The sequence below is a fragment of the Borostomias antarcticus genome (assembly GCF_949987555.1).
Source record: "Borostomias antarcticus genome assembly, chromosome: 1".
NCBI lineage: Eukaryota > Metazoa > Chordata > Actinopteri > Stomiiformes > Stomiidae > Borostomias > Borostomias antarcticus.
Window position 1 is genome coordinate 28,134,748 of NC_140234.1, and position 22,891 is coordinate 28,157,638.

General features: G+C 46.0%; 1 protein-coding gene across 1 annotated transcript; it reads left to right on the plus strand.

The window, feature by feature from the left end:
• Window positions 1-4,942: 4,942 nt before the first annotated feature.
• On the plus strand, window positions 4,943-6,037 carry lpar6a (lysophosphatidic acid receptor 6a; the record flags this gene model as incomplete). The annotated part of the gene is made up of 1 exon (XM_084456341.1): window positions 4,943-6,037. The coding sequence occupies one exon, from the start codon at window positions 4,943-4,945 to the stop codon at window positions 6,035-6,037; it is 1,095 nt and encodes a 364-aa protein (XP_084312467.1).
• Between the last annotated feature and the right edge of the window lie 16,854 nt (window positions 6,038-22,891).

A 22,891-nucleotide genomic window follows, 5' to 3' on the forward strand; every position in this document is an offset into this window, starting at 1 on the left:
AAACTAACATTTTTTCTTTCTTCCTGTGTCAGGGATAAGAAAAGCAGTCTCCCCTCACTTCTCTGCTATATTGCAACATAGTTCGTTCTGTCCTCAATCAGAGCTGCTGTTTCCCAATATCCACACCCAAAATGTTTCCTTGTCGACCACAAGGCCTCTAACCTTGCTAATCCAGGCTTCTGGCTGTACAGCGGGCTGTCGTCCTGATGATAGGCATGCAGAAACCAGAGGAGGGACATTACGACCGCAAACTGACCGTGATCCTAAACAGTGATCTGACCTGACTCAGCACTATCAGTTACTTTCTGCACACAGTAAAGTACGTAACACATTTTATTACAGCGCTTATGGGACGGCTGTAACTCAGTTGGTAGAGCGGATTGTTCAATGATCGAAGGGTCAGCAGTTCGAATCCCAGCTCCGACTGTCCACATGTCGAAGTGTCCTTGAGCAAGACACCTAACCCCAAATTGCTCCCAATGAGCAGGTTAGCACCTTGCATGGCAGCTACCGCCATTGGTGTTTGAATGTGTGTGTGAATGGGTGAATGAGAGGCCATTGTAAAGCGCTTTGAGTGCCGCTAAGGTGGAAAAGCGCTATATAAGTGTAGTCCATTTACCTCAGGTGTGTTGGCATAGCCTGAGTGTAGGAAGTGGCTCTCTACAGTGCTGGAAATGGCTATGCCTATGTAGTATACGGAGCGCAGAGATTCAACGTAATATTTGAGTCTGGTGAGAAACTAGGGGAAAGCTAGAACGGGCTGATTTTTTGCTGCTGATGTAGGAAAATCCTGGATGTTATTGCTATTCATTCCAAATGCATTATTTGTACAAATGTGCAATCAGCAATAGAACCATATAGGCTTGCTAGTGTGACTGTCCTATAACTGTATTTCTTTCATTATGAATGAATCTGTGTTCCTGTTTAACATGAGTTGATAAGTGAGAGCAAGCCCCCAGGAGCCGCTTGGCGTTTAAAGGAGTAATATGATGATTGAATGTGACACTTGACAGTAGTCTTAAGGCAACAACAAAACAAATGTGCATACTTGGTTGGTTGGTTTAGTTGTCCTTCTTCCAGTCCCTAGTGAGGGTTGGGGTTAGAATAAGGGTTGGGGTTGGGACAGGATCTGACCTATAAGGCAAGGGGTAAAGGTTGTCCAATGCTCTGAGAGACTACTGCCTCTTGTGGTGCCAACAGAGAAATGCAGGTCAACATTGTCCAGAGTAATGGAGGGAGGGAGTGATAACCGGACAAACGCTATCCTAGGTGCGCTGGCTTACAGCCACGCACAAAAAGAAACGGCTGGGTATCATTCCAGGTAAAAAACGTGGCTTTTAGCCATCAGGTTTTGACCCATTGGGCTCTTTTTGTTAGAAGCCACTAGGAGCCGTATAAACCAGGTATAAAATCGCACTGTGGACGCACCTCAGGGACACCCAAGCGCGCTCTGACTACTCCCTGATTACGGTCTCACTGTAACCACGTCAACATCCGCTAGTAAACCAACAACAACGTCAATATTAGCTTAGCTTTAGCATGGATGGCGAAATGGATCATGGATGTATTAATACAACGAGAAATCTTGGAAATCTCAATGCCTTGTGAATCATTGGCGAGATACCGAACGCTGCAGGCAACAAAATAACATAACGAAAAGCCTCGTCTGTAATCATTTTTGAAGCTAAATGTAGGCAGATGTAATTATAGTAGCTAACATTAGCTAGCGTGAGCCACCTAGCTAACGTTAGCTAACTTCGACCTTTGGATATTTGTTTTCCCGCTCACCCACGGGTGCCTGTTCTCAGATAGCAACAGGACAAGCATGTTAGACTGTCAGTTCATACACATGAACAAGGACCCCAAGTGACTGTGAACATTGATGTTTCAGCACATGATTTTGATTTAACTTTTAGTGCTTCACGCTGTTATTGGTTAGATTTTTACCCGTTTTTGATCTTGCTACTGTTGTAGATTGACCAAACTAAGACATTTGTTGCTATGCATTACTGAGTAGGCTAATTGTTTGTTTAGCTAGATTTGGGGTACCCCATTAAGTTAGGACCCAATATAGTAATTTAAGTTTCAATTTTTATTTCCTTTATTGACCTGAGTATTGAGTATGAAATTGATTTATTATTTATTATTGTTTGGGTAAATAAAATATTTCTCCCCTTTTTCATACAACCTGTGTGTATGAACCCCATAGTGTCTCCACCTCTAGTCCACGACCTTTAGAGTCCCCAGTCTAAGGTTAGCTTTATTCGGTTAGCCTACATGATAAAGACCACTTCTTCTAGGCCATTCTTTTACAGCTAATCCAAACAACTTCACATGCAATACCGCACTTCCTTGGGTCCCGACCAATACACCTGCCGGCTGCCGCAGATCAACTGCATACAGGCTCTGGCATAATGGAGAGAATGTCCGGACAGACATTCAGAGGTTCCTGCCATTATAGTGTGATGATTGAGCAATACTTCTTTCAGATTCTGCACAATGTGGTAGCCAGAGAACAAGCAATGTACACATTAGTTCCAAATATTTTGAATGTACATGACGATATAACATTTGAGACCTGATATGAGGAGAGTTATAGCTTGACCTCATATTTCATGTTTTCATCCAGAGCTTGCAACTTTTAAACAACTTGTCTAGAGTTGAAACTGTCATGTGATTGTGTGCTGGTACCCAATAGCCTGCAAGCACACTTTATTCATCTCTTAATCTTGTATATTTTAACTATGAATTATCATGTATGTTAACATGATAGCGTATGTCGCATAATATGTCTCTCCTTTACGCCAGTCTGTCTTGGCTTTGAGGCTGAGCTGCCAGTTCCCTGGCATTGTGAGAGCACGTAGCAGCCCTGGGATTCGGACCACGTGTTCTTGTTTGATGACCACGCTTGCATGTGAAGAGTTTGTTTTTATGTTCTGAATGGAACAGTTTATGTGTGAAAGAGACAATGGTGTGTGTTTTTCTGTTTTTGTAGCATTGCACTGCGGCCTTGATGGTGTTTGTTTTATGGCTGGTTGACAAAGACATTGACCATGAAACTAGATGGCCGGCAAGCCTTCACTTTATTATGTTGTGGCTTTCTTCAAAAAACTGGTGTCTGTGCCAAAGGGTTAGCCTTATATGATTCTTCACAAGTTTTGCAATTGACCAACAATGTTAAACAAATATGTTTTGGAGTTTAATTCAGTACTGTGATTATCCAGTAATGTCTCACATTGTTAGTTTGAAATGCCAGATATATCTCTCTCTCTCTCTCTCTCTCTGTCCTTCTCTGTACTGTATCTCTCTTCTGCTGTGATGGTAGTTCTCAATCCTGTGTAATTTGTTTAAAGTAGGACTACAGTATATAACTGAATTATTATCCTCTACAGTCTATGCATGTAATGACTGCACTTTACGTTTGTCAACTCAGTGGTTCAGGGATATTTGAATACACAAAGGCTAATTATTTATAACCATGAATTCTTGTGCTGTCTGGCTAGCTCATTCACAACAAAAGCGCTGATGTCTTTCCACACTGTCAAGCAGTGTCCCCATTAAGGAGGCCAGCTGAACACAGGCTACTGGCTGACAAAGGCATTTGGACGGACACTGAATAGACACAGCTCTGTACTCCACCTCATTTTGAAATGCCCCCCCGTCAGAATGTTCACTGCCATTTGAGAATGCAGCTGTCCACACACCCATTCAAAAACACTGGGAGAGACCGTTTATTAAATTCAAAAAATCCCACTGGACCTGTTCAAACGGTCTGCTAGTGTGCTTGCAACTTTGTCAACCGTTCCCCCCAAGGCTTAGCCCTGTATCTCACTGTAACAGCTGGGGGAGAGTTACACAGAGACAGTGGGAGGAGCTACTACAACTTGTACCCTCCTCCCAAAGCAGAAAAAAACTGTCTGGCACAGGGAGAGAGAAGTAGCTCAACAGTCTCTCTTCCTCTCTTTACATGTGTGAGCTGTACAATGCTCCGGAGGCCGTCACATGCAGCAACAGAGAGGGAAGACAGAGAGGAGGGGAGCAGGAAACAGAGCCTGAAAAGAAACTACGAGATAGGCTACTCCTCGTACTGTCACACGCACACACACACACACGCACAGAGCAGAAGCAGAACTGTGAAGGAGGACTCCAGCTCTACTGCACGGACAAAGCAAGGCGGACTGTTAAACTCCACTGTGACACCAGCTCAGAGCTACAGCCACGGATTAACCTCAACCGGACAAGACTAACCTCTACTGGACAACCTGGGGAAAGACACGGATGCTTCTAGACAAAGAGGACGACTGACTCAAAGACCTAAAAAAAAAATCTCTATTTTAAATTTGAATATCAAAGCGCTCTCTCACTGGATTTCCATGCTGGCATTCCTTTGCTGAACAGAACATAGGATTGATTTACTCGTGCCTGAATATCCACCTCAGCAAGTAACATATGCTCCAGTCCCAGTGCTTAGCCCGGGGTCCGGAGTGCAGCCGAGCAGGGCAGAGAGGTCAGGGGGAGGGGACGTGGAGGAGGTGGCTGCTGGGCTCCCCGGCTCTGGGGAGGGGTCCTTTCAACATGAGCTAACCCCCAACAGGACAACCAGAATGGGAGGGAAAAGCGTGCAGCCTTTTGCTACAGTGGATAGTAGCTGTTGAATGAAACCTTTGTGTTAAATAGTCAGAAAACCCGGAGTGGCAGACAGTGCAGTATTTCAAGGCGTCCTGTATTAGATAGATCATTAGATCTATGTGGCAGACAGTGCAGTATTTCAAGGCATTCTGAATCATGACTGTTCTGTGCTTCACTGACCATTCATGGTGGATTCAGGCTTGAGGGAAATCCTTTCATTGTCATACTTCTTACATAACAGTCACCCTCCACTACTCCCAGGTTTCCTCCCGAAATGCACAAAACCTCTCTCCCGACGGACAGCTGGGACAACATGACCTCTCTGTTAGAGGATATGACCTCTCTTGTAGGCAACGGCACCCTCGGCCCGCAACTGCACGAGGACAACTGCACGAAGAACGACGCGTTCAAATACCCGCTGTACAGCGCGGTGTTCAGCGTAGTGTTTGTGGTGGGACTCATCACTAATGTGGCAGCCATGTATATCTTCACCTGTTCCCTCAAGCTCCGGAACGAAACCACCACCTACATGATGAACCTGGTGGTGGCGGACCTGCTGTTCGTCTTCACGCTGCCGCTCCGGGTCTTCTACTTCATCAACCAGGACTGGCCATTCGGCGGCGTGCTCTGCAAGCTCTCCGTCTCGCTCTTCTACACCAACATGTACGGCAGCATCTTCTTCCTCACCTGCATCAGCTTCGACCGCTTCCTGGCCATCGTGCACCCCTTGCGCTCGCGGGCGCTGAGGACAAAGCGCAACGCCAAGATCGTCTGCGTCGCCGTGTGGGCGCTGGTGCTGGGCGGCAGCCTCCCCACGGGGTTCAAGATGGAGACCACGTCGCCCGACCACACGGTCCGGTACTGCTTCGAGAACTTCTCCGCCACCCAGTGGCAGTCTCACCTCTCCAAGGTGGTGATCTTCATCGAGACGGTGGGCTTCATCATCCCCCTGCTGCTGAACGTGGTGTGTTCCGCCATGGTGCTGCAGACCCTGCGCCGGCCGCGCCACATCAACCGGGGCGGGGGGGAGCTCAGCAAAACCAAGGTCCTGCGCATGATCGTCGTGCACCTGCTCATCTTCTGCTTCTGCTTCATCCCCTACAACGTCAACCTGATCTTCTACGCCCTGGTCCGCACCAAGATACTGAAGGGCTGCTTCGTGGAGTCGGTGGTCAGAGCCATCTACCCCATCGCTCTGTGCATCGCCGTGTCCAACTGCTGCTTCGATCCCATCGTCTACTACTTCACCTCGGAGACCATCCAGAACTCCATCAAGAGGAGGCCGTCGCAGGGCGCCCAGGGGTTCAAGTCTGAGGCGCTGCTATCAGATAGCAGCTCCGAACGCCACTGCTGCTGCAGCTTGAAGACCCTCAAAACCAAGGTCTTCCACAAGGAGTCCTCAGTGTAAGGAGGCATGCTGTGCTGAGGGCCCACAGGGTGAGCGGAGCCGGGCTTGACCACCGGGCCTTCAGGAGAGGATGGAAACGGGTGTTGGAGAGCACTTAGGCATCAGCTAATGGAGAGATAGCATTTCTGTGTTCATCTGAAGGTGAAAGCATGGACCGAGCATGGGGACTACCGCCCCGGTAGTCTACACTATGTGACCCCTCAACAGCGTACTGTTTTCTATGACCCTCTATGGTGGCCCCCAGAGAATGTGGTTGATACTTGCTAACGCACCCAAATGGAACACAACTGTGCCAGATCACTCACACCCATGGAAAGGAACTGGAATAGTTTGTTCACTGGAGAGTAGGACTGCTAGCATGCTGAATGCTTCATGTGCCAATTGTCTGTTTTCTTGGTAAGTTGTAATGCTCTCTATATACAGTAATGCATCTACAGTATTTGATTAAGGTGGATTAACATGGAGCTGTAGATTGTATAGCTTTAATACAGTAGCTTTACCATTGCATTGATGTTGTTTTATGATCTTGGACTGCAAATGAGACAGAAGGCACATGTCTGTGTTCTTTATTGCACCTAGCTGTTGTTTTCTTTAGTCCTAAAGATCACTTTACTGTACAGAAAGCCTGTATCATCTTGTATTAGATTAAACGCAGTGACACAGGATTCCAAATACTGTTATATGTCACGGATCTCTGCTTGATGAATAAAACATAACTGTGTACTTTTACAGTAGCAGTTGGATATTATTGTCAAACGTTTGTGTTTACTTTTAAGAGCAGCAATAAGTATTGAGATGTCAGTCTTGTCATAATTAAATTAGCATTCCTCAATAGATGCTTTACTGAGTTGGTATATTGTCGCTATGTACAAGAGATTTAGTAATCATATCACACACCCCCGCCACCCCCGAGGACACTGCCTCTGTTTTGTTTTTAATTAATCTACTAGTGCTGCTTCTTTGGAACCAGTGCTGTACAATCAGTTAAAGCTCCAAGCATGATAACACAGGATGTTTTTGATCAACAAAGAGTTAAGAGATCCTAGACCGACGCTGGCCCCCTTGTAACGCTGCGTGAACCAAACCACAGCTGCTTCAAACCACCATCAAAGCTAGAGACAGAGCCAGCAAAGGCTCACTGAAAACAAAGCTTGAGAATTCAGCAAGGAAATAATGGAATTGTAATGAGTAGCAGTTTGGAGACGCATACTACTCTCCCATCCCTAACTTTTATATTGGAACAAATAATGGTTGTCAAATGGTTATCAAAGCAATTTTGAAAAAGGCTTGCTTTGATAGTCATACAGGGTAGTGTTTCCTGTGTGCAGAGTGTGTGTCACCCTAAATACGTTTTGAGAACTCAGAGCCGACTGCGGTAAAAATAAACCTTCCACCCATACACAGCTGACAAATCAACCACCCAGAGCCAGCTGAAACATGACAACATACAACACATACGCGTTATTTACACAACAAACAAAAAATATGATACGGCTCCATGCTGGTGTTCTTAAACTGAAGACTGCCCTTTACATTCTAAACAGACCGCAGCATTGGGGGTGGTGTGCCTGTCTGATAACCACATGTAAAGGAAGCAGACTTATGCTTTCATATCAACGTCATTCTTGAAGGATCAGGGGAGCAATCATTTTAAATCTATTCTATCTGGTAATACTGAGAGATGTGAGTGGGGTGAAACACGCAGGAGTTTGCTGTGCAGGCTAGGTGCCATGGCGCAGATGGACTGAAGGACTCAAGCTACTTCCCCCAAAACAACGATTTCCTCACCGTATTGACTTGTAGGTTCTGTGCAGTGCAACCCCAAACCCTGAGTCAACAATGTAGCCCGACGACGCCTTTCACTGTCTGTGGTGCAATGGTTCTTAAGAATTAATTCAGTAGATGATGTGAATTATGTAACTTAAAGGCCGGATTCATAGTCGACGCAAACTACATAAGCGCAAGCAACGCAAAGCCAAGCAAGGTCTCGTTGCGTCCTTGCATGTGTCATGCCAAAATTTGCCACTTGACGCAAGCAATAGTGCAATAGTGTGGGGTGGGTGTGGTGGTTCTCTCATGGTGTTGTCTGGTACCTGCTGCATCGGGGACCCTTACATGAACCCAGAGGGGCCCTCCAGACACAGCTCTTATCTAAATGCCCCGCCTCCCTCTCCCAGCAGGTCACAAGGAGAGAAAACACAGACCCTACCCATAACAGATTCACCCTACAGTATCTATCTATCTATCTATCTATCTATCTATCTATCTATCTATCTATCTATCTATCTATCTATCTATCTATCTATCTATCTATCTATCTATCTATCTATCTATCTATCTATCTATCTAATCTATCTACCCCCCCCCCATTGCTCTGTAAAGTGCATTGTGTTGCCTCTGTGTATGAAATGCGCTATACAAATAAAGTTTTATTTGATTTGATCCATCTATCTAACACAGAACCCCCCTCCTCCAAACAGCCCCCCAGAAGAACCACCTTCCCCAGAATGCCCTCACTCCACAGAACATGGGAGAGCATTTGTTTTCAATAGCACCATCCTCTAGGGTCAAATACATATTACCTCACACATGAGATAGAAATAAGCTCTTTGGGGAAGACCAGAGGACCTAAAGGTTGGGAGGCCTTTCCCCTGTCAGTGTAGCATGTTTCTCTACTGAGCCTGCTAATTAGTGCTTTGAAGTTTGTTCCTTCTGACGGATGGCCTCTGAACCTCCAGTGTGTTAGGGTGAGTGTTAGGGTTAAATAAGGGTTAGAACCAGGGCGTTGAGACAGACCTGTGTGTGTGTGTGTGTGTGTGTGTGTGTGTGCTTGTGTGTGCGTGTGTGTGTGTGTGTGTGTGTGTGTGTGCGTGTGTGTGTGTTTGAGAGAGGGGTGGGGTGAAGTTGTGGTCTGCTCTTCCGTCCTCAGGCTCCCTCCATAGCTCTGCATCATGGGGGCGGCTGTAGCTCAGTTGGTAGAGCGGGTCGTTCAATGATCGAAGGGTCAGTGGTTCGAATCCCAGCTCCGACTGTCCACATGTCGAAGTGTTCTTGAGCAAGACACCTAACCCCAAATTGCTCCCAATGAGCAGGTTAGCACCTTGCATGGCAGCTACCGCCATTGGTGTGTGAATGTGTGTGTGAATGGATGAATGAGAGGCCATTGTAAAGCGCTTTGAGTGCCGCTAAGGTGGAAAAGCGCTATATAAGTGCAGTCCATTTACCATCACATGAACAGAGAGGGTCTTTATTCTCACACGCACCATCATCAACAACCATCTCACCGTCTCACAGGAAATGGTCATCATTACACTGACGCCAGATCAGGTACTGTCTCTGTTCTCAGAAAGAACATGTCTCTGGAGACCGCAGTGACCTTCTCCCCTACATGTTGGACGGCCATGTTGGTTTACAGTAAACACACATTATTAGTCTATTAAACAGCATGTCACACTCCAGGGGGCCAGTTTCCCTGCTCCATTCACAACCTCCAGTACGGGTCCACTGACTGAAAAGGCATAGCCAGTAAAACACACTTAATTATGTGGGAGACAGTACATTGTGTTAAGTAATCATTTTGCCAGGAAGCAGAAAAACAAGGACACCCAGAAGCACAAGTACAACAGCCCCATTCTTTTCCAAAATCAAAAGCACCACCGGTCTAATAACTAGCAATGGACTGCGAGTCGGCACGAAGCTGAGGGAGGGAGTGGAAATAATTGAAGACACCAGTCACATGCAAGCCTCCCTCACGCTACCTAGGGCCTACTCAAGTCTTACCAGAGCCACGGAGAGTTATTTGACTAGATCAGCACTCTGCTGTACACCCGAGCTGAGGAGTGAAACAGAAAGGATAAACACTCTCTTTATCAGGACAGGCCATCATGCGCTACACACAGGGAGGTCAGGGCCCACCACCAGGCACAGAGCAGTAGTGAAGCCAAGCCTGCTGTCTCTTAAGGCAAGGCAAGGTAAGGCTAGTTTATTTGTATAGCACATTTCAGCAACAAGGCAATTCAAAGTGCTTTACATGAGACATTAAAAGCATCAAGACAAAGTGCAAGAAACACATAAAAGGTCATATCAAACAAAATGTAAAAAATGACATTTAAAACAAAATACAGGAAAAATAAAATACAGGAATAAAAGTTACAGTGCAGTGTATGAATAAATCATTATTTGATTTAATAAAAAGCAGCAGCAAAAATAAAAGTCTTCAGTCTTGATTTAAAAGAACTAAGAGTTGCAGCAGACTTGCAGTTTTCTGGAAGTTTGTTCCAGATATGTGGAGCATAAAAACTGAACGCTGCTTCTCCATGTTTTGTTTTAACTCTGGAGACAGAAAGCACGCCTGAGCCAGATGACCTGAGAGGTTGAAGGTAAGAGGTTGAAGGTAAGATGAGATGTACAGTCACAGTGTGAAATTGGTTTATCGACATCAGTTAGAGTTCGAGAGGGCGGAAGTGAGCACAAATGAGACATCCTGTGTATCGTGACTGAGCTCCTGCTCCTGTGTTTCACACAGTAATGTGGTGTGTGAGTGTAGTTTCTGTGAGGGGTGCTATGTTTCATTTTCATTATGTGTAGAGTGAGTGTACAGGTAGCGAGTGTTCCTGATACTGGTTCATAATGTTTTGTGTGAGTCTAGATAGGGTTCCTGTGAGGTGTGATAGTGTTTCATGTGTTGTGTGAGAGGAGTGAGGTGATCGTGTTTTATGATGTGTTGTGTGAGTGTGGTAATGAGTCTTCCTGTGAGGTGTACACTCACTCGATATGATACGATACGATACGATAGCCTTTATTGATCCCCGGGTGGGGAAATTTGCTAACTTGGTGTCACAACACATGATGAAACAATAGAACATCAGTGGCTAGCTCTTCCTGTGTGTGTCTGAACATGGAGAGTGGTGGGTCTGACTTCAGTCAGGATGGCAGATAAGGCCTCCTTCATAAACCACAGAGACAGCAAAACACGAGCGATTCATAGAGAAAGGCAGACGAATAAACAAACCGTTGAATTTTGAGATGTGTCACAGAGGAAACAGCTTCAGATTCACACCCTGTGCGTGTGTGTGTGTGTGTGTGTGTGCGTTTGTATGCGCACTCTGCATAACAAGGAAGTCCTGGATTGCTGTTGAAATGTTGCTGTGGGCACATATAAAATTTATATTGATGTGCCCACAGCACGGTTGTGCGTGTGAATCAGGGAAACACTCCACACGTCCCAGCATGCAACTGCCTGCAGTTGACTAAAACTCCTTGTCAATAAAAAGCTGTTACTGGATCACTGGTACCAAACCTCCTCCATGTACCAGATAATTCCACTGGAAATCCCCCAACAAGTCATGCACTGACAGATTTGTGTCTTTGGAATAGTTAAGGAATGCTCTTGGGGGGAGAACTGTGCTCTTACAGTACCAGCAGAAAGCTGTGTGTACGCGTCATTACCATTACATTGACACTCAATCAGTGGCTCAACACATTATGAAATAACAGATTTTCTGGATTATGTAACAATAGATGGTTTCATGGTTTCGGCCGACCAGGCTGGATGTTGGTCCACCCTTCCAGGACACAGACAAATTACTGAACGGGCCTGCCGGGCCCAGGCCCAGGGGCCCAAGAGTTCAGGGGGCCCTTTGCATTTATTGTCACATTGTGACAAGCAATTTTTAGTCTAAACATTCACTTTGAAGACATCACAAGAAAGAAACCATCATGATTGTTGTGGATTTCACATGCCTCTAATATGATCTTTAGAAACATCTTTAGAAACGAAATACAGCTTCCCCACTTGCTCCAGCACGCATGCGCACAGCGCGCAGACTAGCTATTCTCCGTCTGTAGGCTACACTCACGGCTCACATTCTCTACGCTACGATCGGCTTCCATTATATTCTAAGTCATCTTCTATATCCTCAAAATCTGATAAATATTCAGCCATATTGCACACAATATTCCAGGCACCAACAAGCCGATCGTAGCGTAGATGGAAGCACAACTAGCGTTTCATAAAAATCGATTGATGAAAACACCCTGCCCTGCGGGGTTAGGGTTTAGGGTTTAGGGTGAAAGGGATAGCAACAGGGTTTCTTTACGTCTCGTGTGGACCCGTGTACACCATGCCCATGGCGTCCTCATTGGCACGACCACACATAAAACAAACATCCACAGGTCAAACCTGAGGTCAGCGCTTGTCCCTTTGAGGAATTTCTGCAGTGCTTCTCACACCCACAACCCCCCCCCCCCTCCACCTCCCTAAGCTCAGCAGAATATAGCTGCCCTCGCTGGGAAAAAACAACAACAAGACGTCCGTTGTGTGCTCTCTGGGTTGCGGTCAGGTGATGTGTTTTTCACACGACCCCTAGGACTCTCTCTGTGACTGGCCGCTCGCTCAGCGACACAGACACACCCCTCGGACAGATTGTAAAGACGTTTACAGCGCTGTGACCGGACTGATCAGAAATGGGAAGTTTGACAAGATATATGATAGCTGTTCTGACAGAGAAAACGGACAGAGGGAGTGTATGTGTGTGTGTGTGTGTGTGTGTGTGTGAGAGAGAGAGAGAGAAAGAGAAACAGGTAATTCATCCCCTGCATGCTAATCAGTTCCTCATTCCAGTCCTAGGTACTCAGCTAGGCATTTAAAGGTTCCCAAACTGTCAATGCACCGTACTATCTGTCGTCTAGCAGTCTATCAGTATCAACCTCATCTAAGCGCATTGTGTTGCCTCTGGGTATGAAATGCGCTATACAAATAAAGCTTTGATTGATTGATTGACTTATCCCATCCGATCATGGATGACTATGTCTGTGTCCATGATGTAGGTACTACAATTAAATAACGTTCAAGTATGCAGTTGTGCATAGTGTTAAACTGTTCGAGCGTTGTCAGGTGCTGGTTAAAATATATTCAAATGTGCAGTAGTGCAGAATCTGTTGTATAGACAAGGTGCACAAAGTGTGAAGTGAGCAGTTGTTGGTCCAGGGGTTTGGAGGAGGCGGGGGGGAGGAGGGGGGGGGGGGTCAGCAAGAGCAGGGGTGCCGGATAGCAAATAATAATAATATAAGTTTTATTTGTAGTGCGCTTTACATTCCGAGAAATCTCAAAGTGCTATAAAACAACAATGTACAGTAGTACATTAATCCAGGCTCCACATCCATTACACATACAATACATCCACAACCAAGTCCCATCCAACACATTAGTACAATAATAGATAATACAATAATGAAAATATACAATATACAATAGTAAAAGTAATAAAAATGGGCACATGATGCAAGCATTAAATGGCACATAAAAGATGAAGATGACATGGGAGAACGGTCAACAGAAAGCTTTTGTGAAGAGGTGGGTTTTAAGGTCTTTCTTGAAAGTACCCACAGACTGAGGTGCCCTGAGGTGGTCGGGGGGGGGATGGGGTTCCACAGCCTGGGAGCAGCAGGGCCGAAGGCTGTTGGCTGTTGAGATTGCGGACCGCGTCAGGAAAGAAGCTGTTGTGGAAGCTCTCCCTCGCAGCCATTTTCCTTCTCTCCGGCCAGGTGGTGCGAACAGGTGGTAGCTGGGGTGGAGTCTTGTAATGCTGATGGCCTTCCTGAGGCAGCGTTGCTTGTAGAGGTGCTCGATGGCTGGGAGCAGCACACCGAGGATCTTCTGGGTCTTGACCACCCTTCTGGGTCTTGACCACCCTTCTGGGTCTTGACCGCCCTTCTGGGTCTTGACCGCCCTTCTGGGTCTTGACCGCCCTTCTGGGTCTTGACCACCCTTCTGGGTCTTGACCGACCTCTGGATGGCATTCCTGACGTGGGCGGTGGTGTTGCCGTACCAGGCTGTGATGCCAGTCAGGATACTCTCAATGATGCTTTGGTAGAAGGGAGTGAGAGGGTGGGGTGGGGGGGGGGGGGGGGGGGGAGGTCGTTCATCCCCTCTGACCACCACTCTAACCAGGGTGGAGAGGAGAGGATATGACTTTCAGCCACAGGGGCCCGAACAGAGGGAGTGAAAGAGAGAGAGAAAGAGAGAGATAGGGGTGGGGTGGGGGGGGGGGAGAAAAGAAAGCTCATTTGCCATGTCTAACAAGTACTCTACGGTGCCCTCTGCCCTCAGACTGTATAACAGTGAACAAAGTGTGGCGACGCTGATTAGATGGTTACTGAGGTGTCATGCTCACTGGGATCATAAAGAACTTGGGCTGCGTTCCGAATCACATACATCTACTTTTTACTACCAGTACGTACTACGGCTGCCCCTAGAAAGTACATACTTTGCATGCAGTACGCATACAATTGGGACATACCACTTTGTCATTACATTGCACCTTGAAATTTGCCCACATCCGTCGCAGTCAATAAAGTGACATTCGTCCACAGCTGTCGGGACATATGATGTCATTTCCGCTGCGCGCTTCACTGGCGGTGGAGTGGCACTGGGTCTTCCTCTTGCGTGTGTCTTGATGGATCCTGCATTCATGAGAGCACGAGCTGTAGATGCCTTGAAGTGCAGAAGATCCTTCTGTTCCAACCCAGACATTCTGTAGCGGTGCCAGGCATTCAAAGTGGTGACATCAAGGAAGTGAAAGAACACTCGGATGTACCAACGCTTCTTTCAGCGTCTGTGGGGATACATTGCGACATACACTGATCCATGAGATCTACTCCTCCGATATGCTGATTGTACAGCTTCACGGAAAATGGCCTGGGACTCATCTCCCTCAGCATCCTTAGGTCCCTGAGTCTCATCTCCCTCACCATCCTCAGGTCCCTGGGTCTCATCTCCCTCACCATCCTCAGGTCCCTGAGTCTCATTTCCCTCACCATCCTCAGGTCCCTGAGTCTCATCTCCCTCACCATCCTCAGGTCCCTGAGTCTCATTTCCCTCACCATCCTTAGGTCCCTGAGTCTCATTTCCCTCACCATCCTCAGGTCCCTGAGTCTCATTTCCCTCACCATCCTCAGGTCCCTGAGTCTCATTTCCCTCACCATCCTTAGGTCCCTGGGTCTCATCTCCCTCACCATCCTCAGGTCCCTGAGTCTCATCTCCCTCACCATCCTCAGGTCCCTGAGTCTCATCTCCCTCACCATCCTCAGGTCCCTGAGTCTCATTTCCCTCACCATCCTCAGGTCCCTGAGTCTCATCTCCCTCACCATCCTCAGGTCCCTGAGTCTCATTTCCCTCACCATCCTTAGGTCCCTGGGTCTCATCTCCCTCACCATCCTCAGGTCCCTGAGTCTCATCTCCCTCACCATCCTCAGGTCCCTGAGTCTCATTTCCCTCACCATCCTTAGGTCCCTGAGTCTCATCTCCCTCAGCATCCTGCCCAGACTCCTCAGCTCCACTGTCACTACTGCTTGTATTTGCTAATCCTTCCTGTTCTGGCAGCCATTCACCATCACTGCTACTAGTAGCACCATCATCCTCACTTGAGTCTGGAAATTCCTCCACTACCCTGCAGGCCTTTCTATCTGAGCTCTACAAAATATAAAGATATAAAAAAAGACTTCGTTACATTCTAAAAACATAAAGAAGTTGATTTACAGCCAAAAGGTTACTGCAGATGAAGTATTTTCAAGAACAACAGTAGCTGTAATAGACATGAATTGAAGTTGAAATATAGCTAGCGATGCACGATGTACAATTTAGTGGACAGAATAGATGATGAATCATTATTTCCTCCGAATATAAAATCAATACTTGGAAATTTTTGAAATTGCCTTAGATGTTACTTGATGTCACCATTTTTTTTACCTGCAATGGCTTGCTTTTATAGAAGTTTTTGACAGGGATATAGTGTAGGAGCAAATTGGTGCTTCTCCCATCTGTTGGCCAGCTTGGTTTGACTGACTTTTGTTTCTCACTTGCAAAGGCTTTCCACTGGGTAGCTGTGTATGGGATGATGCAATAGTGTCCACTGTAGTAGCTGATGTGCAACTACAGTATGCCACCAATTTGCATGCACATATATATATATGCACATATGACTTTCAGCCACACCCGGCCACCTGGAACACGAACATGGACCCGGCCACCTGGAACACGAACATTGACCCGGCCACCTGGAACACGAACATGGACCCGGCCACCTGGAACACGAACATTGACCCGGCCACCTGGAACACGAACATGGACCCGGCCACCTGGAACACGAACATTGACCCGGCCACCTGGAACACGAACATGGATCCGGCCACCTGGAACACGAACATGGATCCGGCCACCTGGAACACGAACATTGACCCGGCCACCTGGAACACGAACATGGACCCGGCCACCTGGAACAACGCACACCCGGAATCTTCTTACTGCTCTCTCTAAAAGAGAAACTCTGGTCTAACTATCTGGACTTTGGACACTAACGCTGGGGAGCTGACAGTTCAAAGGTCATTATTGAATCAAATCAAATCAAATCAAATAAGCTTTATTGGCATGAATGGTAATAAACCATTGTTGCCAAAGCAGAATAATAATACACAATTATGTACATATACATACATATGACATACACATATACACATTCATTACATAAAATATGTTACATTTGTCAATGCAATCCAATGGAGTATTAACCGGAGAGATATGATATATACATTAAAATAATTAAATTAAATTAAACTAAATTAAATTAAAATAAAACATAAGAAATATATATATAAATATAATATATATATAATATATATATATATATATAAATATATATTTATATATACAAACATATACATACAAATACATATATATATATATATATATATATATACATACACATACATGTACATAAACATATAGATACAAAATATAATCAGATTATGTAATATATTAATTAACATTTATGTTTTTCTCTAATATCATGGCGTCATGAGTGTTACATAGTGTGCAGCTAAATGTGTGAATCGTGGATCTTCTCCTAGTAGACAGAGTTTCAAAAGTTCATCCCATGTTTTCCTCTGATATAACGAGTCTGCTGCTGTAACCTGTTGTAGGAAGGCCTCTCTGACAGGCAGGTATAGGGGGTAGGAAGGCAGGTATAGGGGGTAGGAAGGCCTCTCTGACAGGCAGGTATAGGGGGTAGGAAGGCAGGTATAGGGGGTAGGAAGGCCTCTCTGACAGGCAGGTATAGGGGGCAGAAGAGGAGAAAATGGACCTCCGTTTCTATTTCCCCTGAAGAACAGTGTTTGCAGATTCTCAGTTCTCTGGGTTTCCATTCCTTCTTAGAACGACCTTTTTCAGTCTCTAGTTGATGGTCGCGGAGTCTGTACATTGTTAATGTGCGTTTCTGTTTGGGTTTTTTTACGCTTACTAGATATTGGGCTAGAGAATATTCTCTATTCAATAAGCGATAGCATTCTAATTTGTTGATTGATGTTGTTTCATTTTTCCAATTGTCAATGTAGAAAGCTTTGTTTTCCTTGTCTATGGTTTTCAGTTGAGTTTTGGAGAGATGATGGAGGTCTTGGATTTTGAGGTGGCAGGTTTCTCTGATGTTTCTCAGAGGGTCTGTCTCTGAGCAGAGGCTGTTATTGAGAAAGGCTCTGTGGTGATAGGAATCAGGATCAGCTTGAGATAAGTGAACCTGGAACTTAATTGACATTTTGATCATGTGGAGAGAGAGAGGGAAGTCCCCAGCTCTGCTCTACATGCATGGTTTGGACAGTTTCTGTGGACCTTGAGGATTTATTTACAGAATTGAAGATAAAATGTTTCTGTGGGTGTTTTGATTGTAGGTTGCGTGTGTGAGGAAGGGAGAGTGAGGTGTGTGACGTCTTCCCCGCTGTCGATCTATTCCAGGCCTAGAGGAAGAAAAACAAAGAGATAGATCGCATGGTGGCGTGACCCTTCACAAATGCGCTCTGCCCCAAGGTAGATGGGCCGATTGGGGAGTCCACATGGGGTCCAGGACACAAACAATAGCAAGGCAACACAACAGGCTCCCAATTGAGGAGAGATGATCCTGGCCACCCCTATGACCCATAACCAGTCTCCATATATAACTGCTGCTGGCCTCTGTGACATGACTGCTGATGAGTTACACTCATCCAAGGCCACACCAGCATCTATTGTCCAGTCAAGTCCAATAAAACACGGACAGCAGACAATGGACGGAGACCCCAGAGGGCCACAAATAATCCCAACAATGACAGTTAAAGATATAAATAGTTACAAAGAGACGCTGACTCCCTTCTGAGCCTGTCTGTGTTTTGTTCTTCAGGGGAAGGGCTGTTACCACCAAGAACAGAACAGTAGAGAGGTTTTATTGAGTCATAGTAGCGGGTTCCACACTTTCCCCACCAACAGTACTTCACAGTATCTCCTCTGTCCTCACCACATACCACACACCACAGAGGCCTAGTACGCAGGGACACAGGGACTAATGCAGCTGGATAATGAGTATGAAATTCATAGAACAAGGAGACACCACTGAGACATGCAGAGGGGGGGGGGGGGGGGGGGTGACAGTAATAAACTCCTTCCTAAGCATCAGTAGCTTGACAAGGATCACTAGGTCATCCTCCATCTGCATAGCTCTTCCTGTGTGGAGATGGACAGAATCCAGGCCTGATAGCAGGCACACAGACAGACAGACAGACAGACAGACAGACAGACAGAGACAGACAGACAGACAGAGTGACAGACAGACAGAGACAGATAGACAGATAGACAGATAGGCAGACAGACAGACAGACAGACAGACAGACAGACAGACAGACAGACAGACAGACAGAGACTGAAGGGAAACTTCAACACCAACTGAGAAGGTCAGCCAGATATGAGAGGGGCCACTGTACAGATGAGACACTAGATTGTGACACTGCTTTAGAAAATATATTTCCATTGTCAATAGAAATAGGCAAGATTCTAAGACAGACAGACCAGAGACAGTGAGAGCGGAAATCCTGTGCAGGGTACGGTATGTCAACTGTCGGGTGAGTTCACACTTACTGTACTGTTCAAGGGCGACAGCTTGCATGAAGTGTTGCACTCCTAACCACAACAGTGCAGTTTTTCACACCTTTATAACAGTTCCCCAAGATGATCACTGTATGAATGCAGCTCTACATATAAGAAGACTCAAACAAAATAAGTCGAAGATGTGAGTATCTCTGAGAGCCAGCCGTTTCTTCTTTTCTGTTTTTCTTTGTTTCTGATTTTATCCCATTTTCACCCAATTTGGTGGCCAATTGCTCCAGACATATTGTCCTTGTCCTTGTCACTACAGAGGGCCACCCTGGGGTGGGAGATGTGAAGGAGAGAGCAGGCTACCTGACTCTCTCAGTTTGTGACTGTGACCCCGACACCAGACAGCGTCGTTGTGGCGCGCATAATTAATCCTCTAGCCCTTAGGCGATCTCGGATCGGCCAGGGCACGACCAGGCGCACGAATCCCAGTCCAGGTGGGCAGTTGCAGTGAAACATGGTGCATTAGACCGCAACACCGCTGTGCACCCCGGAGAGGTCTAAGGTTTCTTGGTATAACTCAGTCAATGTGATATTCCTCCTGTAACTGGTCTAGAGATGAAGAATAATAATTCTGTATTCGTCATACAGCATGTACAAGTGCACTTGACTCAAACACTCTGGGCGACACCAGGAACACACACACACACACGCGCGCGCGCACGCATCAGGGTCGCCGATGAAATTATTCCCCTGTTCTTAACCCATCCCCTCGTCCTTCCCTCAAGGGCAGCTGGGAGCAGACCGTAGGCAGCGTGCATGAGCCGCGCCCGGGGACTAATCCAAGTGCTCCTGTCTGTCTTCGTCAGGGACGGACAGCGTCAGAGATTTTTATTTTTTATTTTTATTTAACCTTTATTTAACCAGGCAAGCATTTAAGAACAAGTTCTTATTTACAAAGGTGGCCTGGCAAAAAGCAAAAGCCTCTTGAGGGAAAGGGGTTAGGGGGCTGAAAAATAAAACAAGGTTAAATATAAGACAGTTGAAGAAAAACAGTTCTTCTGCATGTTTTTCGTATTGGGTTCGTTGTGTGGGAAACCCTTGCGAACACGGAGAGAACATGTTAACTCTGCACAGAAAGACTTGAGGACCTTCTTGCTGTGAGGCGACAGTACTAGTAGGTACTGCACCACCGTGCCGCACATGAGCGATTTTGGGGTTCAGTGTCTTGCACAAGGACACTTCAGCATACTGCCAGGAGCTGGGATCGAACCACGGACCTTGTGATCCCAAGCCGGCCGCTCTCCCTCCCGAGCTACATGCCCCACCCACCCACCCACCCACCCACCCACACACACACACACACACACACACACACACACACACACACACACACACACACACACACACACACACACACACACACACACACACACACACACACACACACACACACACACACACACACACACACACACACACACACACACACACACACACACACACACACACACACACACACACACACACACACAGATATGATGACGTCAGAGGAGGCCGTTTGTTTGTTTATTAATGTTTGTTTGCATGATATATTTTGGTTTGTGTTAATGTATTTTGCCCTGGCTCCTGCCTGGCGGATGGTGGTGCTTCGTGAGGTAAATCATATCACGTTTCAAAGACTTTAATTTATCCAGAAGGATCAAGGTTGTTTATCAAGATATGAGCTGAAAACCTGACATGTTCATACATCTTTCTAAACCACAACCAGGACGAAAAAGTGTTGCAACGGAGGTTTGGGTCTTGCAGTCCAATGAATGCCTCAACATGTCTGCAAACAATTAAATTGTTGACTCAGGTGATTATTATTAGTTTCCTGCCATCGCCCTTTCCTGTTCTGTGACTGAGGGTGGGTTAGGGTTAGTGTCTGGAGACAGGGAGCCCTCGGGAAGCCCCTGGGGGTGTCTGACCCTGGGATGGACCCTTGAATCATGCCGTATCAGCCCAGACTCCACATGTGGTAGGCCTGGCCATCCAGCCCACAGACCAATAACCAGGTTATAGGCCACGACTCCACAGTTCACATTAAGACCAGCATTCAATTGTTTCCAGAGGCTCCTGTTGACAACGTCTAATTAGATGACACAGCAAGTCTGTCACAAACTATCTGGGATTCAAACACAAACAGTTCAGAGGGCCTCCTATCAGCAGAGAACATTAGGACACAGTCTTATTGCTCAACTATTCTATGCAACTCTATCTTTAGCTCTCATAGGAGGTGTTTGAGGGAAGCAGAGGCGGCCTGTGGCCCCGAGGAAGAGCCTTGGGGGGGATTCAGTGTGTCGGTCAGATAAGGCCGGAGCAGCAGCCCCACACTTCCTGTACCACATGGCTGAGGGGAGTTATCTGGGGGAAGAGGAGTCCCCATCATTCTGGGGCTGGGGGGGGGGGGGGGTCCTCTGACCCTAAGGGGTTATCTGAGGTGAGAGTCAAAGTCAATTTTATTTATGTAGCACATGTTCATACAAGCAAATGTAGCACACAGTGCTTTACAGAATTAAAAATAATAATAATAATAATACATTTATTAGTAAATGGTATATAAAAAATATTAAAATAAAACAGGACGGATCATATACTGTATGATAGAAGAGAATAGAAAATAAGAAACAGCAAAAATAAATTAAATGAGAATACAACACTGAAAATTGAGAATATTTAATTATAACAGGTGAAACTACAGTACAAAATCTATAAAAAGTGAAGGCTGCCTCCCCATGTCTCTTGGTCCTGGCTCCAGTTCAGTGCCAGAGAACCTCAGGGACCTACTTGGTGTATATCGCAAAAGCATGAATGGCATGTATTCAGGTCCATGACTATGGAGTGCTTTGTAAACTTATGTAAAAAATCTACTGTAAAACTGACAGGTAACCAGTGTAGTGATTGTAAGACTGGCATGATGTGTGCCCTCCTTCTGGTCTTAGTGAGGGCAGAATTTTGCATCATTTGAAGTTGACTGACAGCTTTCTTTGGTAGACCAGATAGGAGAGCGTAACAGTAATCCAACCTGCTACTGATAAAAGCATGCATTAGTCTTTCAGTGTCAGCCTGGGAGAGAAATGTTTCACCTTAGCAATGTTTCTCAAGTAATATAAAAACATGTCCTTGTCACATTCTTAATATGGGCCTCAAAATAAAGATCAGAATCAAACTTGACACCTACAGTAGGTCTCTGACTTGGCATTTGGTGTTGTGTCAGTATTTTTAAGGGCCCAGATAATCTCTCCCTTCAAACCATACATTTATATCAGCAATGCATTCTACCAAGTGGTCAACTGAGCTGTAGTCATTAGATGTCATGGAAATATAGGAGCTGGGTGTTATCTGCATAGCTATGGTAGCTAATATTGTGCCTCTTAATGACGTCAAGTAGGGGTAGCATATACAGACTGAAAAGCAAGGGCTCTAGAATGGATCCTTGTGGGACCCCACATCATTGAAGTGTTTTTTGAGCTGTGATCACCAAGGATGACAAAAAAGTCTTGGTCAATTAGGAAGGCTACTGTAGGTCCTGAATAGTGATGTTACGTATGAGACCGAAGTTCTGAGGTGTTTGTCGAACATTTAGGGCAGGTTCCGATAAACCCCCATATCGAGACTCGCTTCGTTTTCCGAGAAGCACGTGATCAATGACAAACGAGGCCTCTGTCACGTGATCGGTTTGGTTTGAGATTCGACATGTCGAAGCGAAACCCTGCCTGTCCAACGCTACAGTACCTGATCAGGTGAACATCCTGACTTCTGGCACAAACACAAACCAGTGTACCCCCACCTCTACCAGTGTACCCCCCCTCTACCAGCTGGACTACAGTTGTTGTGCACGCCAGCCTAGCTGTCCAATGTGAGAGTAGGTTATATCCTCCCTTTACCAGAGACGTGACAAGCATTTGTACATTTTCATCTAC